Raw genomic sequence first — 25607 nt, 5'->3', positions numbered from 1 at the left:
GCACATACATTTTCTATTTTTCTTTTACAGAAATGGGACATGAGAACTAAAAATAACAGTTAACATTTATTATTTATTCTACACCAGGCACTGTCTCAAGCACTTTACACATATTAATCTGTGCTGACTGTAGAGGTACCCCTCCTTGGACACAGCACGCACATAACAGAGAACTGCAAAACTCCATTTAAAATAGGATGTATAGATAGTATGCTTTATTATTTAAAGTTTATTGTTCTTATAATTACAGGCTACAGTTAAGAAGTCTAAAACAGAGAAAATTCTATAAAGAGAGCCCAACTAAACTTGAACGAGTCTGTAGAAGATGGTTAAAACTTTGTAAGTACTGCCACTGAGCTCTCGGGAATACTTGTCTGTCCTTTTAAATAAAGCACAGGCTCTGCAGCCAGTCAATGACGTAAAATGTAATCACAGATGACTCTGAAACATTCATCCTACATAAGTGAGCATGGAGAGAGAGTGAGAGAGAGAGCGAGAGAGTGAGAGAGATTTATATAATATATACATACTTTAATATTATATTGGTCCACTGAGTATACATATTTTAACAAAAGATAAGAATCTGTGTAATCCAGTTAAACATACATAAGATTAGGGTACACTTATTACATTGTTTATAAGTTACAGATATTTAATATTTTCCAGAGTGGTTTTTTTAATTAAAAAAAATATTTTAAAAGCATTTCAAACATCTATTCATTTTCCCAGTGCAAAAGAAGTTATTCAAGTCAACTTACCTTTATCCTGAAGTGTAAGGGGAAGGAAACAAAACCCGACACCACTACTACCTATCACAGCTCCCAACACTACCTTCTCGATCAACTTCAGCAGTATATCCTTAGGCCACTGGATTAGTTTATCAAAATTAAAGCCTTATGATTATGATTCAGCCCTTGCTTCACATGTATGACTTTTATGCTGAAATGTTTCAATTTATAAAAATAGAAAAAAGTTAGTTATGCAGGAACGTGGTGGTGTGAGTTTGCTTTAAACTGCAGCAGTCCAATCGTGTGTGGAGAGGAAAAAAAGCACCATTTCAAGATGAAATGAATTCGATATTTTGGAATTTATTCATAGGCTAGGCAGTAAGTTACTTTGATTAACACAGATCAATACCATCTTGACTTGGTGACCACAGAGACTTTTAATTAGTTTGTAGGTGCATTTTTCTTTATCTTGGTATTCAATAATACATTATCTAAGTCAGTAACTGATCTTAAAAGAAAACTAAGGTTATTCCACAACTTATAGCCTATATCACAGTCTACTTCAAATTCAGCTTGTCTGCTAGGTCAGTTTTACAGAAGACAGGCTTTTAATACATGAAGAGCTTTGACAATCTGATAGGTCTCTTCTCTTCCAAATTAAAAAAACCAAGATTTTTTTTATTAGCCTGCCAATTTTATAGGTAAAAATCAGGAAGGGGATAAACTGTTTTATATCATAAAGATGGACAAAAATCAATAATATGATGTAATACATGTCACTTTGCTTATTTGTATTCGGTGAAAGTTTTTACATTTCAAGTAAGTGAGCCTTCATTAAAGAAAACAAAAAAATATATACAAAAGTTTAGAGTACCTTCCAGTTCTCACTTGCTAAAGTTTCTTCTGCAAAGTACAAAAATAAACCTACCATGAACTAAAGGGGATAGACAGTGCCATAGCAATAGTAGAACGGCTGCCATGTTAAGACTTTTGCTTACCTTATACTGATGGATATATGTTAGGTGATATATTTTTTCCACTGTCTAGCACTTAAACTTATGGAGAGGTATCTGTTCATCTAAAATTCTTCAAATCCAGAGAAATTTTTTTAAAAAATATATTTCACATATGAGGCTTTAACATTTTTATTTAGGAAAAGATTGAGTCTGAAGCTATCATGGTTCAACCTTAATGCATCCCTTTTTCAATAGTGGAGTCAGTTTATGCAAAGTATTTTTCCTTGTCTATAAAAAACAAATTGAACAGTATTTTAATTATAAGGAAATATAAACATACATTTTAAACTAGCCAATTTGCAGTATCATAAAAGAAATAGGACGTTCTTTCCCTTCCCCTCCCCCAACCATTCAAATCAGAGAAGAATACTGGCAAACTTTAAGAAACCCACTGGCTATCATCAGAGTAACTACAGAACAAGGGGTAGCACAGGGATGAAACTATTTCTCTATATTCCAGAAGGCAGAAGCTTGGGTACTCTAGCTTTACAAGTAAAAGTAGCACAGGCAGGCAAAAGCTCACAGTAAATGCACATCAGAACAGGAGCCTGGGTGAAGTTGTCTGACTGGGTTACTGCTTTTACGGGTGGAGGGGTGGGGGAAGACAAATCTGAAATGGAGTAAGAAACAAAAACAAAAAAAACAAAAACAAACTTTTGTCACATTTATAGGAATCTCAAACCTTTTATATTCCCATGCTCATAGGTAGTTTTGATACACACTGTAAAGAGCTTCAGTATTCAGGAAGAAGAATATTGTATGGTTGACAAAGGACAGGAAAATTCTTCATGCTTCTGAGATCTCAGATTTGCTGAGTGCAATAGCCAGTTCTAAATCTTCCTGCTCTTGCTGATTTAGTCGGGCAAGCCTCTGCTCTTCCTCTCTCTCACTTTCCCTCTTGGCCCATTCAATCATATCTTCTTCAGAGGGATACTGCCATTTAAAAGATGGATGAACAAAGAAGTAAGTTAAAGAGTAAAACAAATAAAAAAGCAAGTAAGTAGAACTGTTGTTACAAAGGACAGTCACTACTTGTTTCACTAAAGAATGCTGGGAATAGTCTTGTTACCTGTTAAATTTTTTCCCCCTGAAAACACATTTAGTTTTACCAGTTATTAAATGGAGTTTAATTTTTTAAATTATTGTAGTCTACTGATAGAAAGTCTATACATAAATATTGAACCACTTTTTAAAAGTAGAAATGCTTAAGGTGAACTAGGATATTTACAAACAGGAGTGCTAGCCTTTTATTCTAATGCAAAATGTTACTTCAACTTCAGGAAGCATCCTCACATGATCAATCATTTCAACTTAATTCCACTGGTGATTTCCTATCTTATCCTTGCTCTCAGGTACAGAAAAACTAAGGAGCAAAGAATGTGCTGATTTTGTTATACATAAAACCATATGCTTAACATTAACAAAACCTTACATCTTAACATTAGGTCAGGGAAATATTTTTATCTCCCTAAAACAGCAACATTGGCAGATACTAAATTAATAAATTTTACTTGGTTTGAAGCCCTGTCATATGGAGGAATACCATAACAGGATGAAAGGAAAGAAACTGTCAGGCTTTTGAAAATAGTAGTTTTCCCCCCAGTAATTAGAGGGACTTTAAAACTTACAACACTTAACAAAACTTTCATAATGAAAAAAGGGAGGCAGGCATTTTTATTATGAGTTGCTTTATATTACACTATGTTGAAACTTTTACGTATGAAATAAACAAAATGCTTCTGCTTTGTTCAAGACTTACTCCAACAAGATTTTGACTTGCTGAAATTGTATTTAACATATTAAGTACCAGAGACAGACCGTTACTTTATATTAAATATAGAGGATTATAATCTCCTAGAGAGAGCAATTCTGGATTCTTTGCTTGAAACAACTCAAACTCTACCAAAAGCTAAGTCAGTAGAATTCTGACATTCCATTTTCCAGTATTCAAAATATTATTCCTATTCTACTCTGCACATTCAGAAGCTGCCAATGGAACTTACAGTATGGACTCAAAAGTTGGAAAAATAAACAAACAAACAAACAAATAAATAAAGCAAGCCAGCCTCATTTTTATCTGAACGATGGACTATATATATCACTGCTTTAAGTCTCTCTAGAGCGACACCTCCATAGTTGGTTGCCCCATTTCTGTGATCTTTTGGCCCTATCTATGTGTTATCCCAGCACCTTTCCATTGTTTCTACTGGTGTGCCTCTGGAAGAATGCAGAGTAAATACGGAAGGTTAATGAATTAGAACTGTCCAAATAAAGACTGTTTAGCTCTTGACAACTGTATTTATTTCATAAAATCGACATTTATATCTTAAAAACACTACTATATAAAAACCAGAGTTTCGCTTTTCAAAGAATCCCTGGCTTTATCCTCTCATATAATAATAGTTGCTGGCAGGTCTCTAGAAATCGTCAAAACTTTATACACAAACACACATACACAGTTACAAATACACAAGCTCATTATTGCCATTATTTATCCAGTGGGCAGACAGCAAATGATTCTCTAATGGTCCATTATCCATAACAATTTGCAAAACAGTAACTGTCAAGATTTTATTTATATTGTTTACTAAGACTAAAGGGAGGGTTTGCAAAACAAGTGGTATACATCAACAAAGACTAAGACTACTAAAACCCTTTGTGCAATGGAACAATGTTAGAATCCTCAAAACAGAATCAAACAGAAATTTTGGTTGGGGGAGGAATATAGATCATTTTTAGTATGTTGGTAAATTTAGTTAAAATGATGCAAATTTGGCAGACTCCAAAGTAATCACTGAAAACTCTTTAAACTGTAAATGGAAAGATTTTTCCCCCAAACAGCCCATTCACAGTACTTACAGCACTGAAGTTAGCAAAATTGCTTGGGTCAGCCTCTTTATTGGTAGTGGTAGTAGTAGTAGTAGTAGAAGTGAATGAATCGCAAAACATATCAGGATCTTTTTCTTTGGGGCTATCATTGTCTGGGAAAGGCTGAAATGGATCATTCAGTTTAAAAGGATCAGAAGAATCCAATTTGTTGATGGGTCTTTTCCCTGGATCAAAATCATTACAATTAACAAGCAAATATGGCAAACAAACACACAAGACCATGAACACGCAGAGAATTAAAGAACTGGGAGTGGGGGAATGGAGGTAAGGGCCTAAAAGTACGTTCTTAAAGTATGGTCTTAAATGACTACACAAATGGTCTGTCCTCAAATTTTTCACATAATCTCTCAAATACATTGCAGCTCTATGTAGCTAAATGAAAAAATAGCAAAAGGGAATGGAACGGGCCAGGAATCATATTTATACCCAGAGTGTAAACCTTGTCTTCCCCAAAGCAGCATGTTCTCAAAGAGAGAGAGAGAGGAAAGGATGAAACAGGATGAGGATGACAGAAAGACAGAAATGGCCTCTGCTGTTGTAATCTCAGCCTGATAACAACTAACTACTAGAGGCAATAGGAACAAATGACCTTTGAAAAATGACCATATTCTTCTGATTTTTCTCAGAAAAATCTCTGGGTTACTGCTTTTACGGGATCTACATGTGACACCTGGGAACACAATGAAAACTTATCTTGGAAAACCTCACTTACTTTTTTGCCATCTACAATATTTCAAATTGAAGAATAGAGAATGTTTTGAAGCTCGGGGCCTAAATCTTTGTGGTTGTGGATAAACTAATCTTTGACCAAACAACAGTACTGTTGCTGAACTCATTTTGAAACAAGTTCTCCAATTTTAAAGTCTTAAACTTACTTGAAGGAAAATTATAATTACGGGTGTTAAAATATTTTCAAATATGTACTTCTCCTAAAATGTGTTAAACTGGTAATAGCAATCATAACAGAGTCTTTCCATGAGTATAACATCTTACAAAAGATGTTCATATCTCATATCTTACTAGATCCTTCCAACATTCCTGGGAAGGTAGGCAAATTAGTTACTGCCACCATCTAACAGCTCAGACAGCTGAGGCTCAGGCATACGAAATTACACACTGAAGATCACAGAGCTAGTCTGAGGACATCCAGAATTAGCACCCAGATCTTTAAGCTCCCAGTCCACTGCTCTCTCCAACAAACCATCCTTTTTGCCTTGATACTTCGATAGTGATACATGCTTACTTTGCTGAAGATCCTTAGATCTATTTAATACAGTAGTATACTATTTTACTTAGGATTTAAAAAATAACTTTGCTATTGCCATCCTACAGGTATAAAACTTAAATGAGCAAATTGACTCACTTTTTTCTTGTTTTTTTAAAAAAAATTAATTCCAGTACAGTTAACATACAGTGTTATATTAGTTCCTGAGGTGCAATATAGTGATTCAACAATTCTGTACATTACTTATCATAAGTGTACTCTTAATACTCTTCACCTATTTCATCCATCTCCCCACCCACGTCCCTTCTGGTAACCACCATTCTGTTTTCTATGGTCAGTTTGTCTATTTTTTTCCCCTTTATCCATTTGTTTTGTTTCTTAAATTCCACATGAGTGAAATCATATGGTATTCACCTTTCTCTGACTTATTTCACTTAGCATTATACTCTCTAGATCTATCCATGTTATTGTAAATGGCAAGATCTCACTCTTTTTATTTATATTCCACGGTGTGTGTATATATACATACATATATGTATATATATATACAACTGTGTGTGTGTGTATATATATGTATATACACCCATCGTTTATCTTTCTTTGTTCTTCTATTGATGGACACTTACTACGGTTGCTTCCATAATTTGGCTATTATAAATTTTTATTTTATTTTATTTTATTTTATTTTATTTTATTTTATTTTATTTTATTTATTTATGATAGTCTCTCTCTCACACACACACACACACACACACACACAGAGAGAGAGAGAGAGAGAGGCAGAGACACAGGCAGAGGGAGAAGCAGGCTCCATGCACTGGGAGCCCGACGTGGGATTCGATCCCGGGTCTCCAGGATCGCGCCCTGGGCCAAAGGCAGGCGCTAAACCGCTGCGCCACCCAGGGATCCCTGGCTATTATAAATAATGCTGCCATAAACATTGGGTGTGTGTATCCCTTAGTATTTTTGTATTCTTTGGGTAAATATCCAATAGTGAAATTGCTGGATCCTAGAACAGTTCTATTTTTAACTTTCTGAGGAAACTCCATTCTGTTTTCCAGACTGGCCACACCAGTTTGCATTCCCACAAGTGCACGAGGGTTCCTTTTTCCCCACAAACTCACCAATACTTGTTATTTCTTGAGTTTTTAGTTTTAACTATTCTGAGAGTTGTGAGGTGATATCTCATTGTAGTTTGGGATTTGCCGTTCCCTGATATGTAACGTTGACCATCTTTTCATGTGTCTGTTGGCCATCTGTATGCTTTTTCTGAAAAATGTCTGTTCACGTCTTCTGCCCACATTTTAGTTGGATTGCTTGTTGACTCATTTGTTTTTTAATATATTTGACAACCTTAGCCTCTAGCAATATAAGATATAAGCTACTTTTCCTTAAAAGATAGAAATCACTTAATTTGTTTACCTGATTTTTCAACACATAATTGAATATTAAAAACTGTACACTTTAAGTCAAAAAAGACAAAAATAATCAGCCCAAGAAATACCATATGCAGGTTATTGTGAAAGGCAAGCATAAAAATCTGTAACTACTGTGGCTTAAAAGGAATTACCAAGGAATCGTTACCAAGGAATGATACATGATTATTAAAATAAGCATGTACCAGATGCGTCTTCTCATATAACAGCCTAAGAAGCACTACACCTACTTAGGGGATTGCCTTGTTAGCCATTTCTCATCAACTTTATTATCTTTGTTAAAAACAAAACAGTAAAAACATTAAGATTTGTTCCTGGACCAAAAAAAAAATTACTTTTATAAAATAAAGGAGTCTCTTATTGAGTGAAGTAAAATATTATTTTCCTTAAAGAAAAACAATACATTCCTTTAAACCACTATGTTGCTGAATTCTGGATATCAAAAAGGCCATACATTTTCACATAAAAGGATTTAAGGAAGACTTCACATTGAGCAGTAAAAGAAGGAGACTTCAAATTAATCTCTTCTTACAGAAATTAATTTAATTAAAGCACCAAAGTGAAGGAAACTGGTGCAAATGGTAATCAGTGAGTTTCCAAAAAGCAAGCCATTTCACTGATACTGTCCTCTTTCCATTTACTGCCTCTCTAAAATGATTTAAAAAGAAATGAGCTCTTGCCAGAAAAGTAGTTCACATTACAGATGCTGGCTTTCTAGGTACATGTCTGTAATTCTGTACTGAGGTCAGAATAGATGACAATAGCAGGCTTCTGCCATGTTTTCTGACTTGTTTTGTTTAAAGCCCATCATCTACGTCAATAAGGCCCACACCAGTATTTTTCAGGAAGAAAAAAGCATCTCCTAATACACCAAAAAGTTGATACATTAGGAAATATACCAACTCTCATACCAGGTGGTGGTGGACAGGGTCTTGTTGGAGTTCCAATCTTTGGTGGCAGTGCTGGGGGTACATCTTCACCTTTGACCGATACTTCCTCAAGCACATTTTTTTTAATGGCCACATTGTTGACAGAGCTCAATGTGGCTGAATTAAAGGGATCTTCGTTATTGACCTTTGTTTGAAAAGAAATGTTTATACATGGTTATATAAATTATACCAACCAAAATATATATGGTCATGTAACATTTAGAAGAATGATCTTCAGTATTATGCAGCTTTATTTCAATTCTGACAACAATGACATGTTAACCTCTGCATTCAGGGCCAAAAGGGAGAAATTTTTTAAAAAACTGTTCTACATGAATAGTGATTATAACATCACTATTGATGTTTGATATGATCATACCAAACAAAGCTAAAACATACCAAAACAAGCCAACTCTGGATTAAAAGTTTTTCAAACCTCAGGCAATACAAAACCACCTGAGGCCTATTTTAAAGGGATGATATATTTTTCCTCAGACGAGTATCTGATCCAAATGATAAAGGAAAAAATACTGATTCCACACTTCCCAATGCACTTAAATAGAGGAAAGACCTAATAATGGCAAAGAAAGTGGCATCTTGAAAAACATTAAAGACAACGTGAAAGTCAATTTTTAAAAGCAAATTGATCCCATGGAACATCAAGTCTTAATGTGGATCTGAAGGCCCTGCCTTTCTAATAATGAAAGATTCACTTTTGTATAATGAATCAGACATTAATGATTTTAGATCTCTTTAGGCCAACAATTTCTACAGTACTACTTATATTGTGGACTGGACGTAATTCTGTATTGTGGGGAGCTAGACACTGTGTTGTAGGATGTTTAATAGCACCCCTGGTCTCTATCTACTAGATAAGAATAGACCCCTTCCCAGTTGTGACAACCAAAAATGTCTCTAGACAATGCCAAATAATTGAGGATGAGGGGGAGCGAGGGGAATAACATACAGCTGAGAACTGATGATGTAGACAATTTCACATATACTAAAATTTTACTATTTTGGCCTGAATCAATTCTAGAGCGATACTGGAAAATAGACAGTGGACATACAGAGCTGGACTATGTGTATTAATTATCCTAATACTAACCCTAACAGCTTCAAAACATAAAATGAAGTAACCAATGCAGAGAAGGTGGCATGAGTGCCCAAATTTTACAACTATTGACCCAGACAGTCAATAGGGGAAAAATTAGTTCAACTGGAAGAAATACAAAGGCAGAAGACTCTAAAAATGAAGTTGTTGAGCTAACCTGTCAGCAGAAAATTGTAATTACCTGTACCATAGACATAAGTCTTTATGTATAGAAATATGTCTACTTTAATTACAACTTAACTATCATTTCTATCTGAAATCAACATTTACGTTAATTTATTGAAATCAAGTTGCAATGTCTGTGAGGAGGTCACATAATTGGAAGAAAGGATTGCTCCAGTGGTGGAAATACATTTTTTACTTTCCCACTAATCATTGCAGATTACCTTTGACAATGTGCTGAAATCAGCAAATCCATCCTCAAATGATTCACTTCCAAAAACAGAAGCAAAGGGATCTGTGGCTAAAATGAATAAAGAAAATCAATGCAACAGGACAGAAATATATCAAAATTTCATGTCCTTTTTTGGTTATTAACATTCAGACCGATGAAAAGTATCAAACCCTAAATATCAGTTCCTGAATTTATGAGTTAATCCACGAAGACAGTGAACAAATTGATACCTCTCCTGCAACACACATAATACATTCTTTTGTATATATCAACTGATGAATTATTTCACATCAAAAACAAGAAAATTAACTCTAGATTTAAGGCTTTGGAATAAATGTCAAATAATATAGTTACCATGCACTTAAAGTATATCTAATAAAGCCATCAAAAAGTCAGAAAAGCTAGATTCCATTAATTCCACATTAACATACTTATCCTCCAGGGTGCATTTTATTATTTTTTTATTATTATTATTTTTTCAGGGTGCATTTTAAATGTGAATTCATCCATGAGCCTGGGATAATCTCTAATTGTCACAGCAAGAAGTGATTTCTTCTGTGAGGCAGTGACTGCATTCTAGTTTGTACTATGGTTATCTGTGATTGATATATCACCATTATGATAGATCACCATTATGAAATTGTAAAGTCCTTAAAACAGTGAAGAAGGCTTATCTGATGAAGAATAAATGGTCAAAAACATTTCTTGAATATCAGATCTAAGAAAATACAGTTCCTACCCCCAAAACCTCACAGTCTAATGAGAGACATGTAAAAAACAACAAAACAATCTTAAATGAGCTATTAGAGAGGTATGAAAACCCTGTAGTAGGAGTCATTAACTGGGAGAATCAGGAAAAGTATCAAAGAAGCTATTACATTTGGCCTTTGAAATAAGGAATAGATCAAGGTGAGAAAGATAAAGACATTCCAGGCAGAGGGAAGAGTAATTGCAAAAGCAATTATTTATTTAACCTACTCCCAGACATGAGAAGTTATCTGATCCATCACAGAACAAATGGATTAACATTTTTGGCTGGAACGAACGGATCTACTTTGAGATAGGTTTCACCTATTCAGACATAAAGGCTACCAATAAAGCCAAAGAATATTTATAGGAATTGTTACTTGATTTAGGAAAACAGAAACAAAGGAAGAAAGAGAAAGAGAACTGCAAGAGACAGGGTAAGACAGGGCAGACACACTGAAAAATTTTCCTCATTCTCCCTCAAATCTTCATCTTTACATTAAATCGGTTTTATCTTTTTATTTTTATTTTTAAAAATATTTTATTTATTTATTCACGAGAGACACACAGAAAGGAAGCAGAGACACAGGCAGAGGAAGAAGGAGGCTCCACGCAGGGAGCCCAATGTGGGACTCAATCCCCGGACTCCAGGATCAGGCCCTGGGCCAAAGGCAGGCTAAACTGCTGAGCCACCCAGGGATCCCCTCAAATCGGTTTTAAAACAAGTGTGCCCATATAGCCATTTAAATGTGTAAAGTAGGTCTTTACTTCTAAAAATCAGTATACCACGGGCATAAGCTGAAGAGAGGCAAGAAGGTATATATTACTTTTGCTTGCTTTGTTACCAAGACAGTCATGAGTTGGAGGAAGTAAAGAGGGTGGGAAGAAGGATAAAGAAAATTAGTCCTTTAGAGATACACCTGAAGAGAACAACTCTGAGCCTGAAGAGGATGCTGAAAGTACAGAGTTACAGGAAATTCTATAGCTTTAGCCATAAAAGATGCTTTTATATAACTATATATCTAAGTCCCACAGCCTGGGGCCCAGTCTAGTCATGAGTGTTGTTTTTCAGGCTTTCTTTTCTTTCTCCTTCTCTGTTATTCTTGATGCCACAGCAGTTGAGGCACAACCAGGGTGCAGATGCTCTCCTGATTAGTAGAAAGGTGATGAGGGAAAAGGAGTTGGCTCTTTTCACTAGAGGGAACTAAAAAATCTGCTTCATGGTGTTTCTCTGCCACAGCTTTTATAAGAAGTCATAACACATATGTCAACAGTGTGGAGTTAGGTCAAGTTTCACTAAAATATTATGAAGTGTACACTGTGAAAGACATTAATAAAATACACATCTGTATATAAAAAATATGCTGCTTGTGGTTTTACTAGAGTTTTTCTATACTTTATTCATTAGAATAAACAACCTATTCGGCATTGGTCCAAACACTGGTGAATGTGTCCTGGATGAATGACAAAGCACTTTTGTCCAAATTGGAGAATTAAGACTTTGGCAACAATTTCCTCAGATATTGATCATGACTGATATGAAGTAGAGTTCTGTCCAGAAACTGGAAAGACTCACTGAGTATGAACTTATCCAGACCATGTGCTGAGGAGTCCCAGAAATATCTAGAGAGGAATAAGCAGGTGGCTTTCTTCCTCTTGATCACATGGGAGCTATAGACCATCAGAATGAGGCTTTAAATACAAATGTGATGTCACGGACACCTTCTTCTTCCCAAGAATAAAGGTAATTAACACTTTGGAAAATTACATAAAAGTGTAATTTTTAAAATCACCTATAATTTCATTATCAGAAATAACCCTTATCAATTATTTTAGCATGCTTCTTTTAACAGCATTTTTCCTGGTATTTTTTTTCCCTTTAAAGCTACATTTTACACATATCACTTTTTATTCCTACCTTGATTTAATTCATTGCATTCATGAGTACTTTATATATTTGTTTCTTGCCTATCTTTCCCATTTAAGCCCTATAAAGACAAGAACTTTGCTTTGTGCTATACTGTATCTTAAAGGCCTAGAAAAAGGTCTGGTAATAGAAGATGCTCATATTCATTGAAAATGGTGCGAGAAAAGGGGGAAAGAAATTGTCTACTTATTAAGGATCTTCCAAACAGGTATCATAATATTTCTTAGCATAACCAGCTGACCAACAAGGATTAAAGGAAGCCAGTTTTAAGGCTCACAAATAATAACCAACAACAGGTATCTACCAGAGAATCCTGGGAAAAAGAAGAAAATGTTTTTCTCCATGACCCACTCACAAGCCATCAGATAAAGTTCAAACTCACAGAAAACCTTTAAGAGATACTCATGAATAATCTGAGGTATTGGTCATTAATAAAGAATCCATTTTCTCAAGCTAGTCTCCAAATCATTCACTCACTCACTCACTCACTCACCCACTCATCCATCAAATTTACTAATTATCAAGGCTAGGTACTAGAGATTTAAAGGAGAATAAGACACAACACTTACCTTCAAGGAACTCATGATTCAACTGAGTAATATATATATGTATGTATATTTATAAAATATATATACATATATACATATATATAATATATACATATATACATATATATAATATATACTTATATATAACATATACATATATATATATATATGTATACAACTGCTACACAGCAATAAATGTTAAAGTTCAAAGACAGTAAAGGAGAAGCAACAGCTAGTTTATGAGAAAGAGGCCAAGAAGACTTTCCAAAAAAGGTTTTACTTTCTTTTACTTATGGACAGAAAGGAGGTGGAGAAAAAAGAGACATATACACACTACACCAAATATACAAATACACACCCGCTCATGCACACACATTTTTCCGTGCAAAAAATAAGTGGCCTTGAAGAGACAGTCATTGTCTGTGGTTTGTGGAAACAGAGAAAATTAGAGACGAAACATGAAAGAAAGCAGACGCTAAGAATAATAAAACATTTGAACATCCATGTGCTTAGCCTGAGTCATTGCCTGTAAAAAATGAAGACCTACTTGGCATTTTACTACCTTTAGAGTCAAAGATGCTCTGGGGAGACCACAAATTCCATTCTATATCCTCAGGATGCTATAAGGTTTTAAATAAGAGTTGGAAAGATTCTGCACTTCCTCAGTTAGTGGTAAAATAATCCACGCAAAAAATCTTCTGGCACAAGAACTAATCTCATCTATAATGAAGTGGAAAAAACTTTTAAAAGACAAAATAAAATATATGTAGAAACTGAGTAACCTGCATTTGCTTTCTTTAGTATTCTTTTAGTCTACGATGTGTCTACGCACAAGGAGTAAATGCTAGAAAGACCCTACTATGAGTCAAAATATTAGAAATAGCTGAAGTCCATCTCTATCATAATCACTAAATTTTAGTAATAGAAGTGATTTATCATTTAATTTTTAAGAACAAAAACTTAACCTTAGGTTTTTAGTTTATTTTTGAAAGGTTATCTTTTTTCTGTTCTGTGAGATTAATCTTTTTTTTTTTTTTTTTTTTTTTTTTCCTGGCTAACCACTGTATTTCTTGATGAAAAAGAACAGGAATATAGGGGTATGAGTAAAGAGGGCAGAAGTCCTGTTTGTGACCTTAGGAATATAATACCATCTCTCTAAATCTCAGTGATTTCCAGAGGTTGGGATTTTATTTTTATTAAACTAAATAAATACATTAAAAAAACAACATATGTACATAAATCAGTGGGAGGAGGGGAAGGAGACAGATTTACTTAGGTTAAAAAAAAACTTAAAAAAAAAGAGTACAGGGGATCCCTGGGTGGCGCAGCGGTTTGGCGCCTGCCTTTGGCTCAGGGCGTGATCCTGGAGACCCGGGATCGAATCCCACGTCAGGCTCCCGGTGCATGGAGCCTGCTTCTCCCTCTGCCTGTGTCTCTGCCTCTCTCTCTCTCTCTCTCTCTGTGTGTGACTATCATAAATAAATAAAAATTTAAAAAAAAAAAAAAAAAAAAGAGTACATTGTTCATTTCACAAACAAAAGGATTTAAAAACTAAAAATAAGAGAAAATAATCTTAGACTGAAAGAATCCTTTCCAGGAAAAGAGAGCTGGCAACAATTCTCATTCTCATTCTCTCTCTCCCATCCCTATTTGACTTGGAACTATCAAAGAGTATATTATAAGTGACATTAACCAGGATTTAAAACCATTAAACTAAAAAGTAGTAGTGGTAATAGTAATAGCAGCTACCATTTACTGCAATAGGTAACACAATAAATACTTTAACATAGATTATGTCATTTCATCTACCCAACAAACCCATGAAGTATAATTATTAACCTCATTTTATTGTTTAGGAAATGGAGCCTAAGAAAACCTAAGGAATTAGCAATTTTACCTGAGTAAATTCAGGCAGTTGGCCTCAAGCACCGATGTCCTAATAATGACAACCTCCTCTAGGCTGTTTATGTTCCAACCAATTCAAAATCTTATGATAATGTAGTAGTTGGAAACAAATCATTTATTCATTTCTTCAGCATTCAACTAATGAGACTCTGCTATGTCCCAGAAGCTTTGTGGTGGGAAAGTAGGGCTACAACTTAGGATGACTCCCAAATCTATGCTTGGGCAACTGCGTAGATGGTAATATCATTAACAGAGATGGGATATCCAGAAGATGTTTAGTATTGTTTAAACTTCCTAAGGTGGCAACTTTACTTTCAGATATACACCTGTGACACATGAAGTAAAAGACCATTAAATATATATAAATATAATATAGATACTATATTAAACATTATATTAACTAATATAAATAATATATACATAACAAAAGTATACCCACACATATGTGTGGAACACAGGGCTCGCGACTTTGATTTGTGGTTAGTAACATGATCAGATGTTAAGAAAGACAATTCTGACAGTCATGTAGATGATGGATTGGCAGGTAAAGAAATGAAGGCAATTTAACATCACAGTTCAGGTAAAACAAAATGAGGGTCCAAACGAGGCTGAGCAAAAGGAGAAACAATCAGGGTCTGCTTGGGGGTAAAACAACAGGACTTGGCAATGTATTGGAGATGAGGAATGAGAAGTCTAAGATAACTAAGAGTATCATTACTATAGAAAGTAGAAATACTATTACATTACTAATTGTATACTAATACTAATCGGAAAAGATGATTATTTCAATTTTAAGTATTGTTGCACTTGGCACCTAAGGGGAAATATCCAGCAGGTAACTTGAAGGTAATGGAGGCTCAGGAGAGAGTTCCACACTGGAAGACTAAATCTAGGAGCCATTAGGAAACAGGACAGAACTGGACATGACCACCGTAAGAAGTGTGTACTGTGAGAACAGCAGAAGCACCAGGCTCAAACATAACTAAAAAGATAACCTCTACTCTTCAGTTTTTTCTCCAGGACACTGAGATTATTCTCTTGCTCTCATTTTGAATAAAGGAGTCATCTGTCCCAGATACCTTCTGAGAGCAAGCTGTCCCGAGGGAACAGAGATCAGGGCAACAGGAAAATCTTTTAGTTGTATTAGATCAGAAGTTCTTAAGGTGTGGCCCATGGAGCCCAGAGGTCCCCAAGACCTCTTTAGGGAGATCTGTACGGTTAAAACTATTTTCAGAATATGAAGATGTTATTTATATTTGTGTTGATATTTGCAACAACGTAGATAAATCTGCTGGTGTCTTAATGGGTATCAAGGCAGTAGCATCAAACTGGTTGGTAACCATTAAATCTCTCACCATCACAAACTTGGGGGGGGGGGAAGGGCAGTTGTGCTTAAAAATATCTGTCCTTGATGAATAATAAAAATTATTAAGTTTTAATAAATCATGATCCTTAGGTACATATATTCTTTTTTTAAGATTTATTTATTTATTTGAGAGAGAATGAGAATCTCAAGCAGACTGTGCTGAGTGCAGAGCCCCACTCAGGGCTCAGTCTCACGACTCTGAGGATGAAGACCTGAGCCAAAACCAAGAGTTGGATGCTTTACTAATTGAGCCACCCAGGTGCCCTTTGGTATACAGCTTTTTAAAATTCTGAGTAAAGGGGGTCCCAGGGTGGCTCAGTGGTTTAGTGCCTGCCTTCAGCTCTGGAGTGATCCTGGAGTCCCGGGATTGAGTCCCACATCAGGCTCCCTGTGGAGCCTGCTTCTCCCTCTGCCTGTCTCTGTGTCTCTCATGAATAAATAAAATCTTAAAAAATAATAAATAAATAAAATTCTGAGAAACAAGATCAGAAATACACACAAGGCACCTCTGCTGAGTACAAAGTATGATGGTTATCTGGAGGAAAAGCACTTGTATGATGGTGTGAGAAACAAGTTGAACTAGCTGATTTTTTCATGGAATGCCCTTTTCAAAACTTGAAAGAAATAACAGATAAACAGATTTGTGTATTTGGTGGCATTTCTTCCAAAATAAATAGTGAGGATATCACTTTAAGGAAAACAACTGACAGCATTTGTTGCAGATGATAAAAATTCAAGCTTTCAAGTGAAAATGAGAATCTTAGAAAGCTCTATCTGCCCCATAATCTTAACATTATACCAATACTTAAAGACTCTGATAAGATGAATGGTAATATTAATAAGTATAATTTAAAAAATATTTACAATGAAATGTGTCAGCATTTGGAAGATATGTATAACTTAGTGAACCAATATTTCCCAAGTGATCAATGCAAGTTACAAAATCATATATAGGTAAAAAAATTCAAAGTGTAAGAAAAGAGCGCAGCCCCGGTGGCTCAGTGGTTTAGCGCCGCCTTCAGCCCAGGGCATGATCCTAGAGATCCGGAATCGAGTCCCTCATCAGGCTCCCTGCATGGAGCCTGCTTCTCCCTCTGCCTGTGTCTCTGCCTCTCTCTCTCTCTGTCTCTGTGTTCATGAATAAATAAAATCTTTAAAAAACAAAAAAAAAGTATAAGAAAGACCAATGGATTTTAATGTAACAGAGCATGAAAAGGATATTGATATGGTTTCATGTACCACATTGCAACTAACATTAAAGAAACTAAAATATGTTGAAATCTGGTATAGTATCCAAGAAGAATATCCATAATTACCTAAAAAGGTTATTGAAATATCCCTCCTTTTTCCAACTACATATCTGCGTGCAAGCAGATCTTTTTCATCTCACATACTTCAAGCAAAACAATATAGTGCAGCAGATAGAATGCAGAAGTAGATATGAGAATCCAGCTGTCTTCTGTTAAGGCAGACATTTAAAGGGCTTTGCAAAAATGTATGAACAATGATACTTTTGTCACAATTTTCTTTTGGTTTGGAGTTATTTTTCTTAAAGATATATGTTATTTATATTAATATGTAATGGGTTTATTATTATTGCTTTTAAATGACTTAGAATTTTTTTTTTTTTTTTTTTTTATGATAGTCACAGAGAGAGAGAGAGAGGCAGAGACACAGGCAGAGGGAGAAGCAGGCTCCATGCACCGGGAGCCTGATGTGGGATTCGATCCCGGGTCTCCAGGATCGCGCCCTGGGCCAAAGGCAGGCGCCAAACCGCTGCGCCACCCAGGGATCCCGACTTAGAATTTTTTTAATCTCTCAGTTTCAATTTCTAATATAGTAGATACTGATAGATATAACCCATATAAACAAAAGCTCTTTGAGAGTCTTCATTAACTTTTAAAAATGTAAAGGGGTCCTCAGACCAAAAAGCTGCTATACATAATGATTTCTAAAGGTTACTGCTTATGATTATTTCAAATAACCTATTTTTGAAATACTTTTTTTTGTTGTTGTTGAAACAAGGGCATGGAAAGGTTGAAGTCTGGAATTATCTCCATCTACTCCCAAGAATCTTTCATGGATTTTCTACAAGTTTCTTACTAAAATGCTTTAATTTTTTTTAACATTTTTCATCTGATTATATTCCCTGTGTTCCCAGAACCCTTTTATAACATTTGGGTTCCCAAGGATTTCTTTTCTTTTTTTTTTCATTTACATAGTAGATAAGTAAGTAAAGAGGCAGGATAACACAGAGGAAAATCAATGGGCATGGATTGAGAAGCAAACTGATATGTGGCTGGGGCTTAGCTTTTCCTTCCATATATTAGGAAATCAGGCTTGATAATAGTTTTCAAATCTTAAATGAAATTCCAAAATATGAAACAAATAAATGGGGTTTTAAAAATTAACTCTAAAATAATTTTAAGATTTATTTATTAGAGAGACTAGGGGGGAAGGGGCAGAGGGAAAGGAGAGAGAGAGAGAATCCTCAAGCAGATTCCTTCTGCTGAACTCGGGAGCCCAACACACAGAGCTCAATTCCTGGACCCTGATATCATGACCTGAATTGAAACCAAGAGCTAGCTGCCCAAATGACTGAGCCACCTAAGCTCAACTCTAAAATCATTTTAAGTTCAAATCTATAATTTTACTTATCACAATGACAGTGAAAACCAAGAAACAATTTTGATTAACACAAATGTTTAAAGTCAGGAGTTGAACTTATTTCTATAGTTGGTTTTAGTTGCTCTATTTGAAAAACAATTCACCCCCCCAAAAAAAATAGAAAGAAAGAAAGAAAGAAAGAAAGAAAGAAAGAAAGAAAGAAAGAAAAACAAACAATTCACCCAAGAAGTAGTTATATAAATTTTTAAATAAGAGTCTTGCAATCTCAAAGTAATTTAAAATAATTTTTATCCAGAGGTTTGCACAAAAACCACTTAACCTGATAGTACTTTAAAGCACAAATGCACTATGTTAATATGGTTTGTAACATTTATGAATGCATATATTTAATTAACTTGCAGTTCTTAAAAATTAAAGCACTTAAAAATATGAAACAATAATTTGCCAAATCTCTGATGACCTCTTTGGAGGCTAGTTTTGTGAAAAATTCTATGAAAACTCTGGCCCATAGCATGTCTAAGATTCCTACCAGCTGTAACAAAGGCAGCAATGTTAAGTTTGACAGGAAAAAAATCTGTGGCATTACCTCACTACCATTTTAATATTGTCAGGATTGGATATGAAGATAAGGCAGAGGCACCATAATAAAGTGGCTAATAAAATGAGCTCTGAAGTAAGACATGGACTGAACACTGAGCATGGCAACAACTACTGCAGCCTTGGGCAAATTGCTTGATCTAAGCCTCATTTTCCTCATCCTTAAAATGAGAATAGTACCTGTCCCTATAACCACTGCAAAGATTAAATGAGGAAAATGCAAAAAACAAAGTTTAGATGACCTTATGTGTATGGAAAAAAGAAGAAAAGAAAAGAAAAGAAAAGAAAAGAAAAGTTAAGTTCAGATCTCTGGTATTTTGGAGTCTGTGGAAGGTCTATGCAACTGAGTCCAACACAACTAATATGTAGCCCACTCAACTCAAAAGAATTTTGGCGGGGGAGGGGTGCCTGGGTGGCTCAGTTGGTTGAGTGACTGACTCTTGGTTTCAGCTCAGGTCATGATCTCAAGGTCATGAGATCCAGCCCTATATGGGGCTCTGCACTCAGCAGGGAGTCCATTTGAAGAGTCTCTTCCTCTGCTCCTCCCCCCAACCTGTGCTTGTGCAAGCACGCTTTCTAATAAATAAATAAATCTTAAAAAAAAAAGTTTTTGGTTCTAAGATTCTCATTCAAATCAACACATAAGCTAGATGGAAGACCAGAAAGATATAAGTTCTCATTTGTATGTAAGGATGGTTTATTTTTTTTTTTTAATTTTTTAAATTTTTTTTTTAAACTTTTTTTTTTTTTAATTTTTATTTATTTATTCATGATAGTCACAGAGAGAGAGAGAGAGGCAGAGACATAGGCAGCGGGAGAAGCAGGATCCATGCACCGGGAGCCCGACGTGGGACTCGATCCCGGGTCTCCAGGATCGCGCCCTGGGCCAAAGGCAGGCGCCAAACCGCTGCGCCACCCAGGGATCCCCTGTAAGGATGGTTTAACTACAAAAATCATCAATATAATACATCCCATTAAGAATAAAGAAAAAAGGGATCCCTGGGTGGCGCAGTGGTTTGGCGCCTGCCTTTGGCCCAGGGCGCGATCCTGGAGACCCGGGATCGAATCCCACGTCGGGCTCCCGGTGCATGGAGCCTGCTTCTCCCTCTGCCTGTGTCTCTGCTTCTCTCTCTCTCTCTCTCTCTCTGTCTGTCTCTCATGAATAAATAAATAAAATCTTAAAAAAAAAAAAAAAGAATAAAGAAAAAACCCCATATGATCCTCTTAATTGATGCAGAAAAAACATGGGACAAAACTCAACATCCTTTCATGATAAAAAACACTTGGCAAACTAGAAAAAAGAAGAAAACTACTTCAACATAGTAAAGGCCATATATGAAAAGCCAACAGTGAACATCATATTTAATGGTGAGAGATTGAAATTTTTTTTCTATCAGTAACAAGACAAGGACGCCCACTTTTACCACTTCAATTCATCAGAGAAGTCCTAGCCAGAGCAACTAGGCAAGGAAAAAAAAAAGGCATCTAAATTGGAAAGAAAGAAGTAAAATTATCTCTGTTGCATACAACATGATCTCATTGTAGAAAACTATAAAATTCCACAAAAAAGCCTGTTTAGAATAAAATGAATTCAGTAAAGTAACAGGATACAAAAAATCAATGCACAAAAATCCATAGTATTTCTATATACTAATAATGAACAATCTGAAAAGGAAATTAAGAAAACAAATTCACTTACAATACCATGAAAAAAGAATAAAATACTCAGGAATTAACCAAGGAAGGCATGTATGCTGACAACTACAAAACATTCTGAAAGAAATTAAAAAGATACAATTAAATGGGAAGATACCCCACTTATGGATTGGAAAATGTTAAGATGTTAATACTAACCAAAGCAATCTACAGATTCAAAGCAATCCCTATCAAAATCCCAATGGCTTATTTTTTTTTTTTTTTTGCAGAAATAGAAAATTCATCCTAAAATTCATATGTAATCTCAAGGGAACCCCAACAGCCAAAACAATCTTGAAAAAGAGTAACAAGGTTATAGGTATCAAAGTTACTGATTTCAAAATCTATTGTAAAGTTACAGTAACCAAACAGTGTGGTACTGGCATTAAGACAGATATTTACACCAGTGGAATAGAAGAGAGAGTCCAGAAATAAACCCTTGCGTATATAGTCAAATGATTTTCTACAAGGATGCCAAGATCACTCAGTGGGGAAAAGTCAAGTCCTTTCAACAAATGGTGCTGGGAAAACTGAAAATCCACTCTAAAAGATGAAGTTGGATTCTTACTTTACAACAAATACAAATATTAACTCAAAATGCATCACAGACCTAAATGTAAGACCTAAAGCTATAAAATTCTTAGAAGAAGGAAACAGGGAACTTTTATGACATTGGATTTACTTATATTTTTTTGGAATGACTCTAAAAAGCACAGGCAAAAAAAAGAAAAAGTAGATAAGATGGACTCACTGAAATTAAAGTTTTGTGTATCAATGAACAGTATCAACAGAATGAAAAGGCAACAATGGAAGAAAATATTTGCAAATCATACATTTCATAAGGGGTTAATATTCAGAGCAAATAAAGAAACCCTACAACTCAACAACAAAAAAGTAAACAACTGATTGAAAAATGGGCAAAGTATTAAATATTTCTCCAAAGAAGATACATGGCCAGTAAGCATATGAAAAGATGCTCATATGAAACATCACTTAGTCATTAGGGAAATGCAAATCAAATCAGTAAGATGCCACTTCACACCTGTTAAAGTGACTATTATCAAAAAACCAGAAAGTAGTAAGTGCTGGCGATGATATAGAGAAATTAGAACCCTTGTCCAGGGGATCCCTGGGTGGCTCAGCGGTTTGGAGCCTGCCTTCAGCCCAGGGCATGATTCTGGAGTCCCAGGATCGAGTCCCGCGTTGGGCTCCCTGCATGGAGCCTGCTTCTCCCTCTGCCTGTGTCTTTGCCTCTCTCTGTGTGTCTCTCATGAATAAATAAATACAATCTTAAAAAAAAAAAAAAGAACCCTTGTCCACTACTGGTGGGAATGTAAAATGGGATGGCTGCTCTGGAAAACAGTATGGTGGTTTCTCAAAAAATTAAAAATAGAATTGTCATATGATTCAACAATTCCACTTCTGGGTATAGATCCCAAAAGAACTGAAACCAGGGACGTGAACAGGTATCTGTACACTAATATACATTATTCACAAAAGCCAAAAATGTGGAAACAACCTGAACATTTACTGATGGAGAAATAAACAAAATGTGGTATATACATACAACAATAGAGTAATATTCAGTCTTAAAAAGGAAGGATATTCTGATACATGCTACAATATGGATGAATCTTGAGGACATAATTCCATGTAAAATAAGCCAGTCACAAAATCAAAAATACTATACGATTCCACTTATGAGGCATGCAGAGAATTCAGATTCATAAACACAAAAAGTAAATGGTGGTTGCCAGGCACTAGTGGGAGGTGGTAATGAAGAGTTCTTATTTAATAGATACAGAGTTTCCATTTCAAAAGAAAAAGTTCTGAAGATGAAGGTTGTGATGGTTGCACAACAGTGTGATGGTACTTAATACCAATGAATTATATACTTAAAAATGATTAAAATGGTAAATGTTATGTACACCTCAGCACAAAAAGAACCCATTATCAGGAAAACGTTGTTAAACAATCCCTTGCCCCCCATTCCCATCCTATATGATCTGTGAGAAGAGTAACTGATTTATCCATTCAGTAACATTATGGCCCAGGCACAGTTTAAGGTTCTCCGGATACACCAGTGAATACAAAGATCCAAATTCCTTGGAGCTTAAAATCTAGTGGCAGGAGGAGGAGAAAGATGAGAAAGAAAAAAAAAAGGTAATTTATATAGCTTGTGGAAAAGTAGTAAGCCATAATGAAAGATTAGAGAATAGTAAGGGAGGAGTGCTGGGCTAGGCGGTGGTACTTATAAATGTTAAACAGGATGGCCACAATGTGCCCACTGACAAGGTGACATATGGCAAAAATTTATTAAAGGTAATGTAGATCATCATGTGGATATATAGGCAAAAATCATCCCAGGAATAAGGAACAGCTAAAGGCAAAGGGCCTAAGAAATTGGCCTGTTGTTTGAGCAACACCAAGAATGCCAGCATTGCTGGAGCAGAGTGAGTAAAGGGAATAATGATAAAGAATATTGTTAGGAAAGTATAGGCCATTGTAAATCTTTTGCTGGATATAATCTGAAGGAAGAGCCAGTAGGATTCCTTGGCAGATTAGGGATAAAGAGATGAAGAACCAAGGATAACTCTTAAGGTTTTAGGTCTTGGCAACATTAAAGATGAAATTACCATGAGTTGAGATGGGGTAAGCTACAAGAGAAGCAGGTTGGGAGTGGAAGACTAGATGTTCTTTGTTAGCTCTATCAGATATTCAAGTAGAGATATTAGTAGGTAGTTAGAAATAGGAGTTTAGAGTTCAGGAAAAAAAGATGTGGCTAGTGATCTAAATCAACAAATATACAGTATGTGAAGCCATGAAATCAGGTAAGATCCCCAAAGGAACACACAGAGATAAGAAAAGAGGTCCATGGGATCCCTGGGTGGCGCAGCGGTTTAGCGCCTGCCTTTGGCCCAGGGCGCGATCCTGGAGACCCGGGATCGAATCCCACATCGGGCTCCCAGTGCATGGAGCCTGCTTCTCCCTCTGCCTATGTCTCTGCCTCTCTCTCTCTGTGGGACTATAATAAATAAATAAATAAATAAAAATAAATAAATAAATAAATAAATAAATAAATAAATAAATAAATAAGAAAAGAGGTCCAGAGTCTAAGACCTAGAGTAGTACAACATAAAAAATTTGGGGGAGAAAGAAAAAATAAGCAAAAGAGACAGAAGGAACGACCAAAGAGGTCAGTGGAAAACCAGAGACCTCATCTGAATGTGGGTTCACTTATTATTCTTTTTTAACCTTGTGAAATGGTTTCATTTCTCCATGTTTTGATTTTCCTTGTCTGTCCAATAAACATAATACCAATTACCTCATATAGTTGCTGTGAGATTTAAGGGAGACCAAGCATGGGAAAATGGTTAGCACATGTAATGCTGTAACTGCAACAGTGCAATAAATGGTATCTATTATTATGATGATGATTAACAACAATGAATGTTGGTTCCCTTCCAGACTATTATAATCATTTATTCTAACACTTTTAGAAAATTAGTAAGGAAGTGGAACTGAAAGAGAAGACCAAGACCAATTAATATTTAATCTATGACATTAGCTTTAACCTTATGATTTCTCTATCTATAAATAAGCTTCACCAAAATATCTGTTTTTCTTGGAAAGCCCAATGTCCATGGGCTGATGAATGGATAAAGAAGATATGGTATATATGTACAATGGAATGTTACTCAGCTATCAAAAATAATGAAATCCTGCCATTTGCAATGATATGGACAAAGCTAGAGTGTATTATGCTAAGTGAAACAAATCGGTCAGAGAAAGAAAAACACCATATAATTTCACTCATATGTGGATGTTTTTTTTTAAGATTTTATTTATTTATGCATGAGAGACAGAGAGAGACAGAGAGAGAGAGAGAGAGGCAGAGACACAGGTAGAAGGAGAAGCAGGCTCCACGCAAGGAGCCCGATGTGGGACTTGATCCTGGGACTCCAGGATCATGCCCTGGGCCGAAGGCAGGCGCAAACCTGCTGAGCCACTCAGGGATCCCCTGATATGTGGAACTTAAGAAAGAAAACTGATGAACCTATGAGAAGGAGGCAAAGAAAAAAAGGAGAGAAAGAAACAAACCATAAGGGACTCCTGAGTTGATGAAGGGAGGGGGTGGGGGATGGGCTAGAAGAGTGATGGGTATTAAGGAGAGCACTTGTGATGAGTACTGGGTGTTGTTTGTAAGTGATGAATCACTGAATTCTACTCTAAAACTAATACTGCACTGTATGTAACTAACAGAATTTAAAAATGTATATATCCATTTTTCCTTGAACATGCCCTGCCTCCATTCCTTGCTCATATTGCTCTTTTCGCTTTATATACTCTTTCTATCTACTTACTAAAATCCTAGCCCACTCTTTCAAAGTACACCACAAAGGCTACCTTCTGCTTTGAAGCCATTCATAACTTACCCTACATGGAGATGATCTCCCTTTCTT

At 35.6% G+C, this 25607-nt stretch overlaps 1 protein-coding gene across 4 annotated transcripts in view; it reads right to left on the bottom strand.

Moving 5' to 3' along the window:
- Nucleotides 1-193: 193 nt before the first annotated feature.
- Nucleotides 194-25607, bottom strand: part of EPS15 (epidermal growth factor receptor pathway substrate 15) — a 143019-nt gene continuing 117605 nt past the window's right edge. For 3 of the 4 annotated variants that reach the window (XM_038558052.1, XM_038558054.1, XM_038558053.1), the window contains 4 exons: nucleotides 9724-9800; nucleotides 8206-8368; nucleotides 4604-4797; nucleotides 194-2677 (listed from right to left, as the gene is read on the bottom strand). In XM_038558052.1, the coding sequence (XP_038413980.1) occupies nucleotides 2531-2677; nucleotides 4604-4797; nucleotides 8206-8368; nucleotides 9724-9800 (581 nt within the window). In that variant the 3' untranslated portion in view covers nucleotides 194-2530. The remainder of the gene's footprint in view (nucleotides 2678-4603; nucleotides 4798-8205; nucleotides 8369-9723; nucleotides 9801-25607) is intronic. The other variant, XM_038558055.1, reaches the window with a different exon arrangement.

This window comes from Canis lupus, chromosome 15, assembly GCF_011100685.1.
Source record: "Canis lupus familiaris isolate Mischka breed German Shepherd chromosome 15, alternate assembly UU_Cfam_GSD_1.0, whole genome shotgun sequence".
NCBI lineage: Eukaryota > Metazoa > Chordata > Mammalia > Carnivora > Canidae > Canis > Canis lupus.
This window is presented reverse-complemented; position numbering and strand designations above follow the sequence as displayed.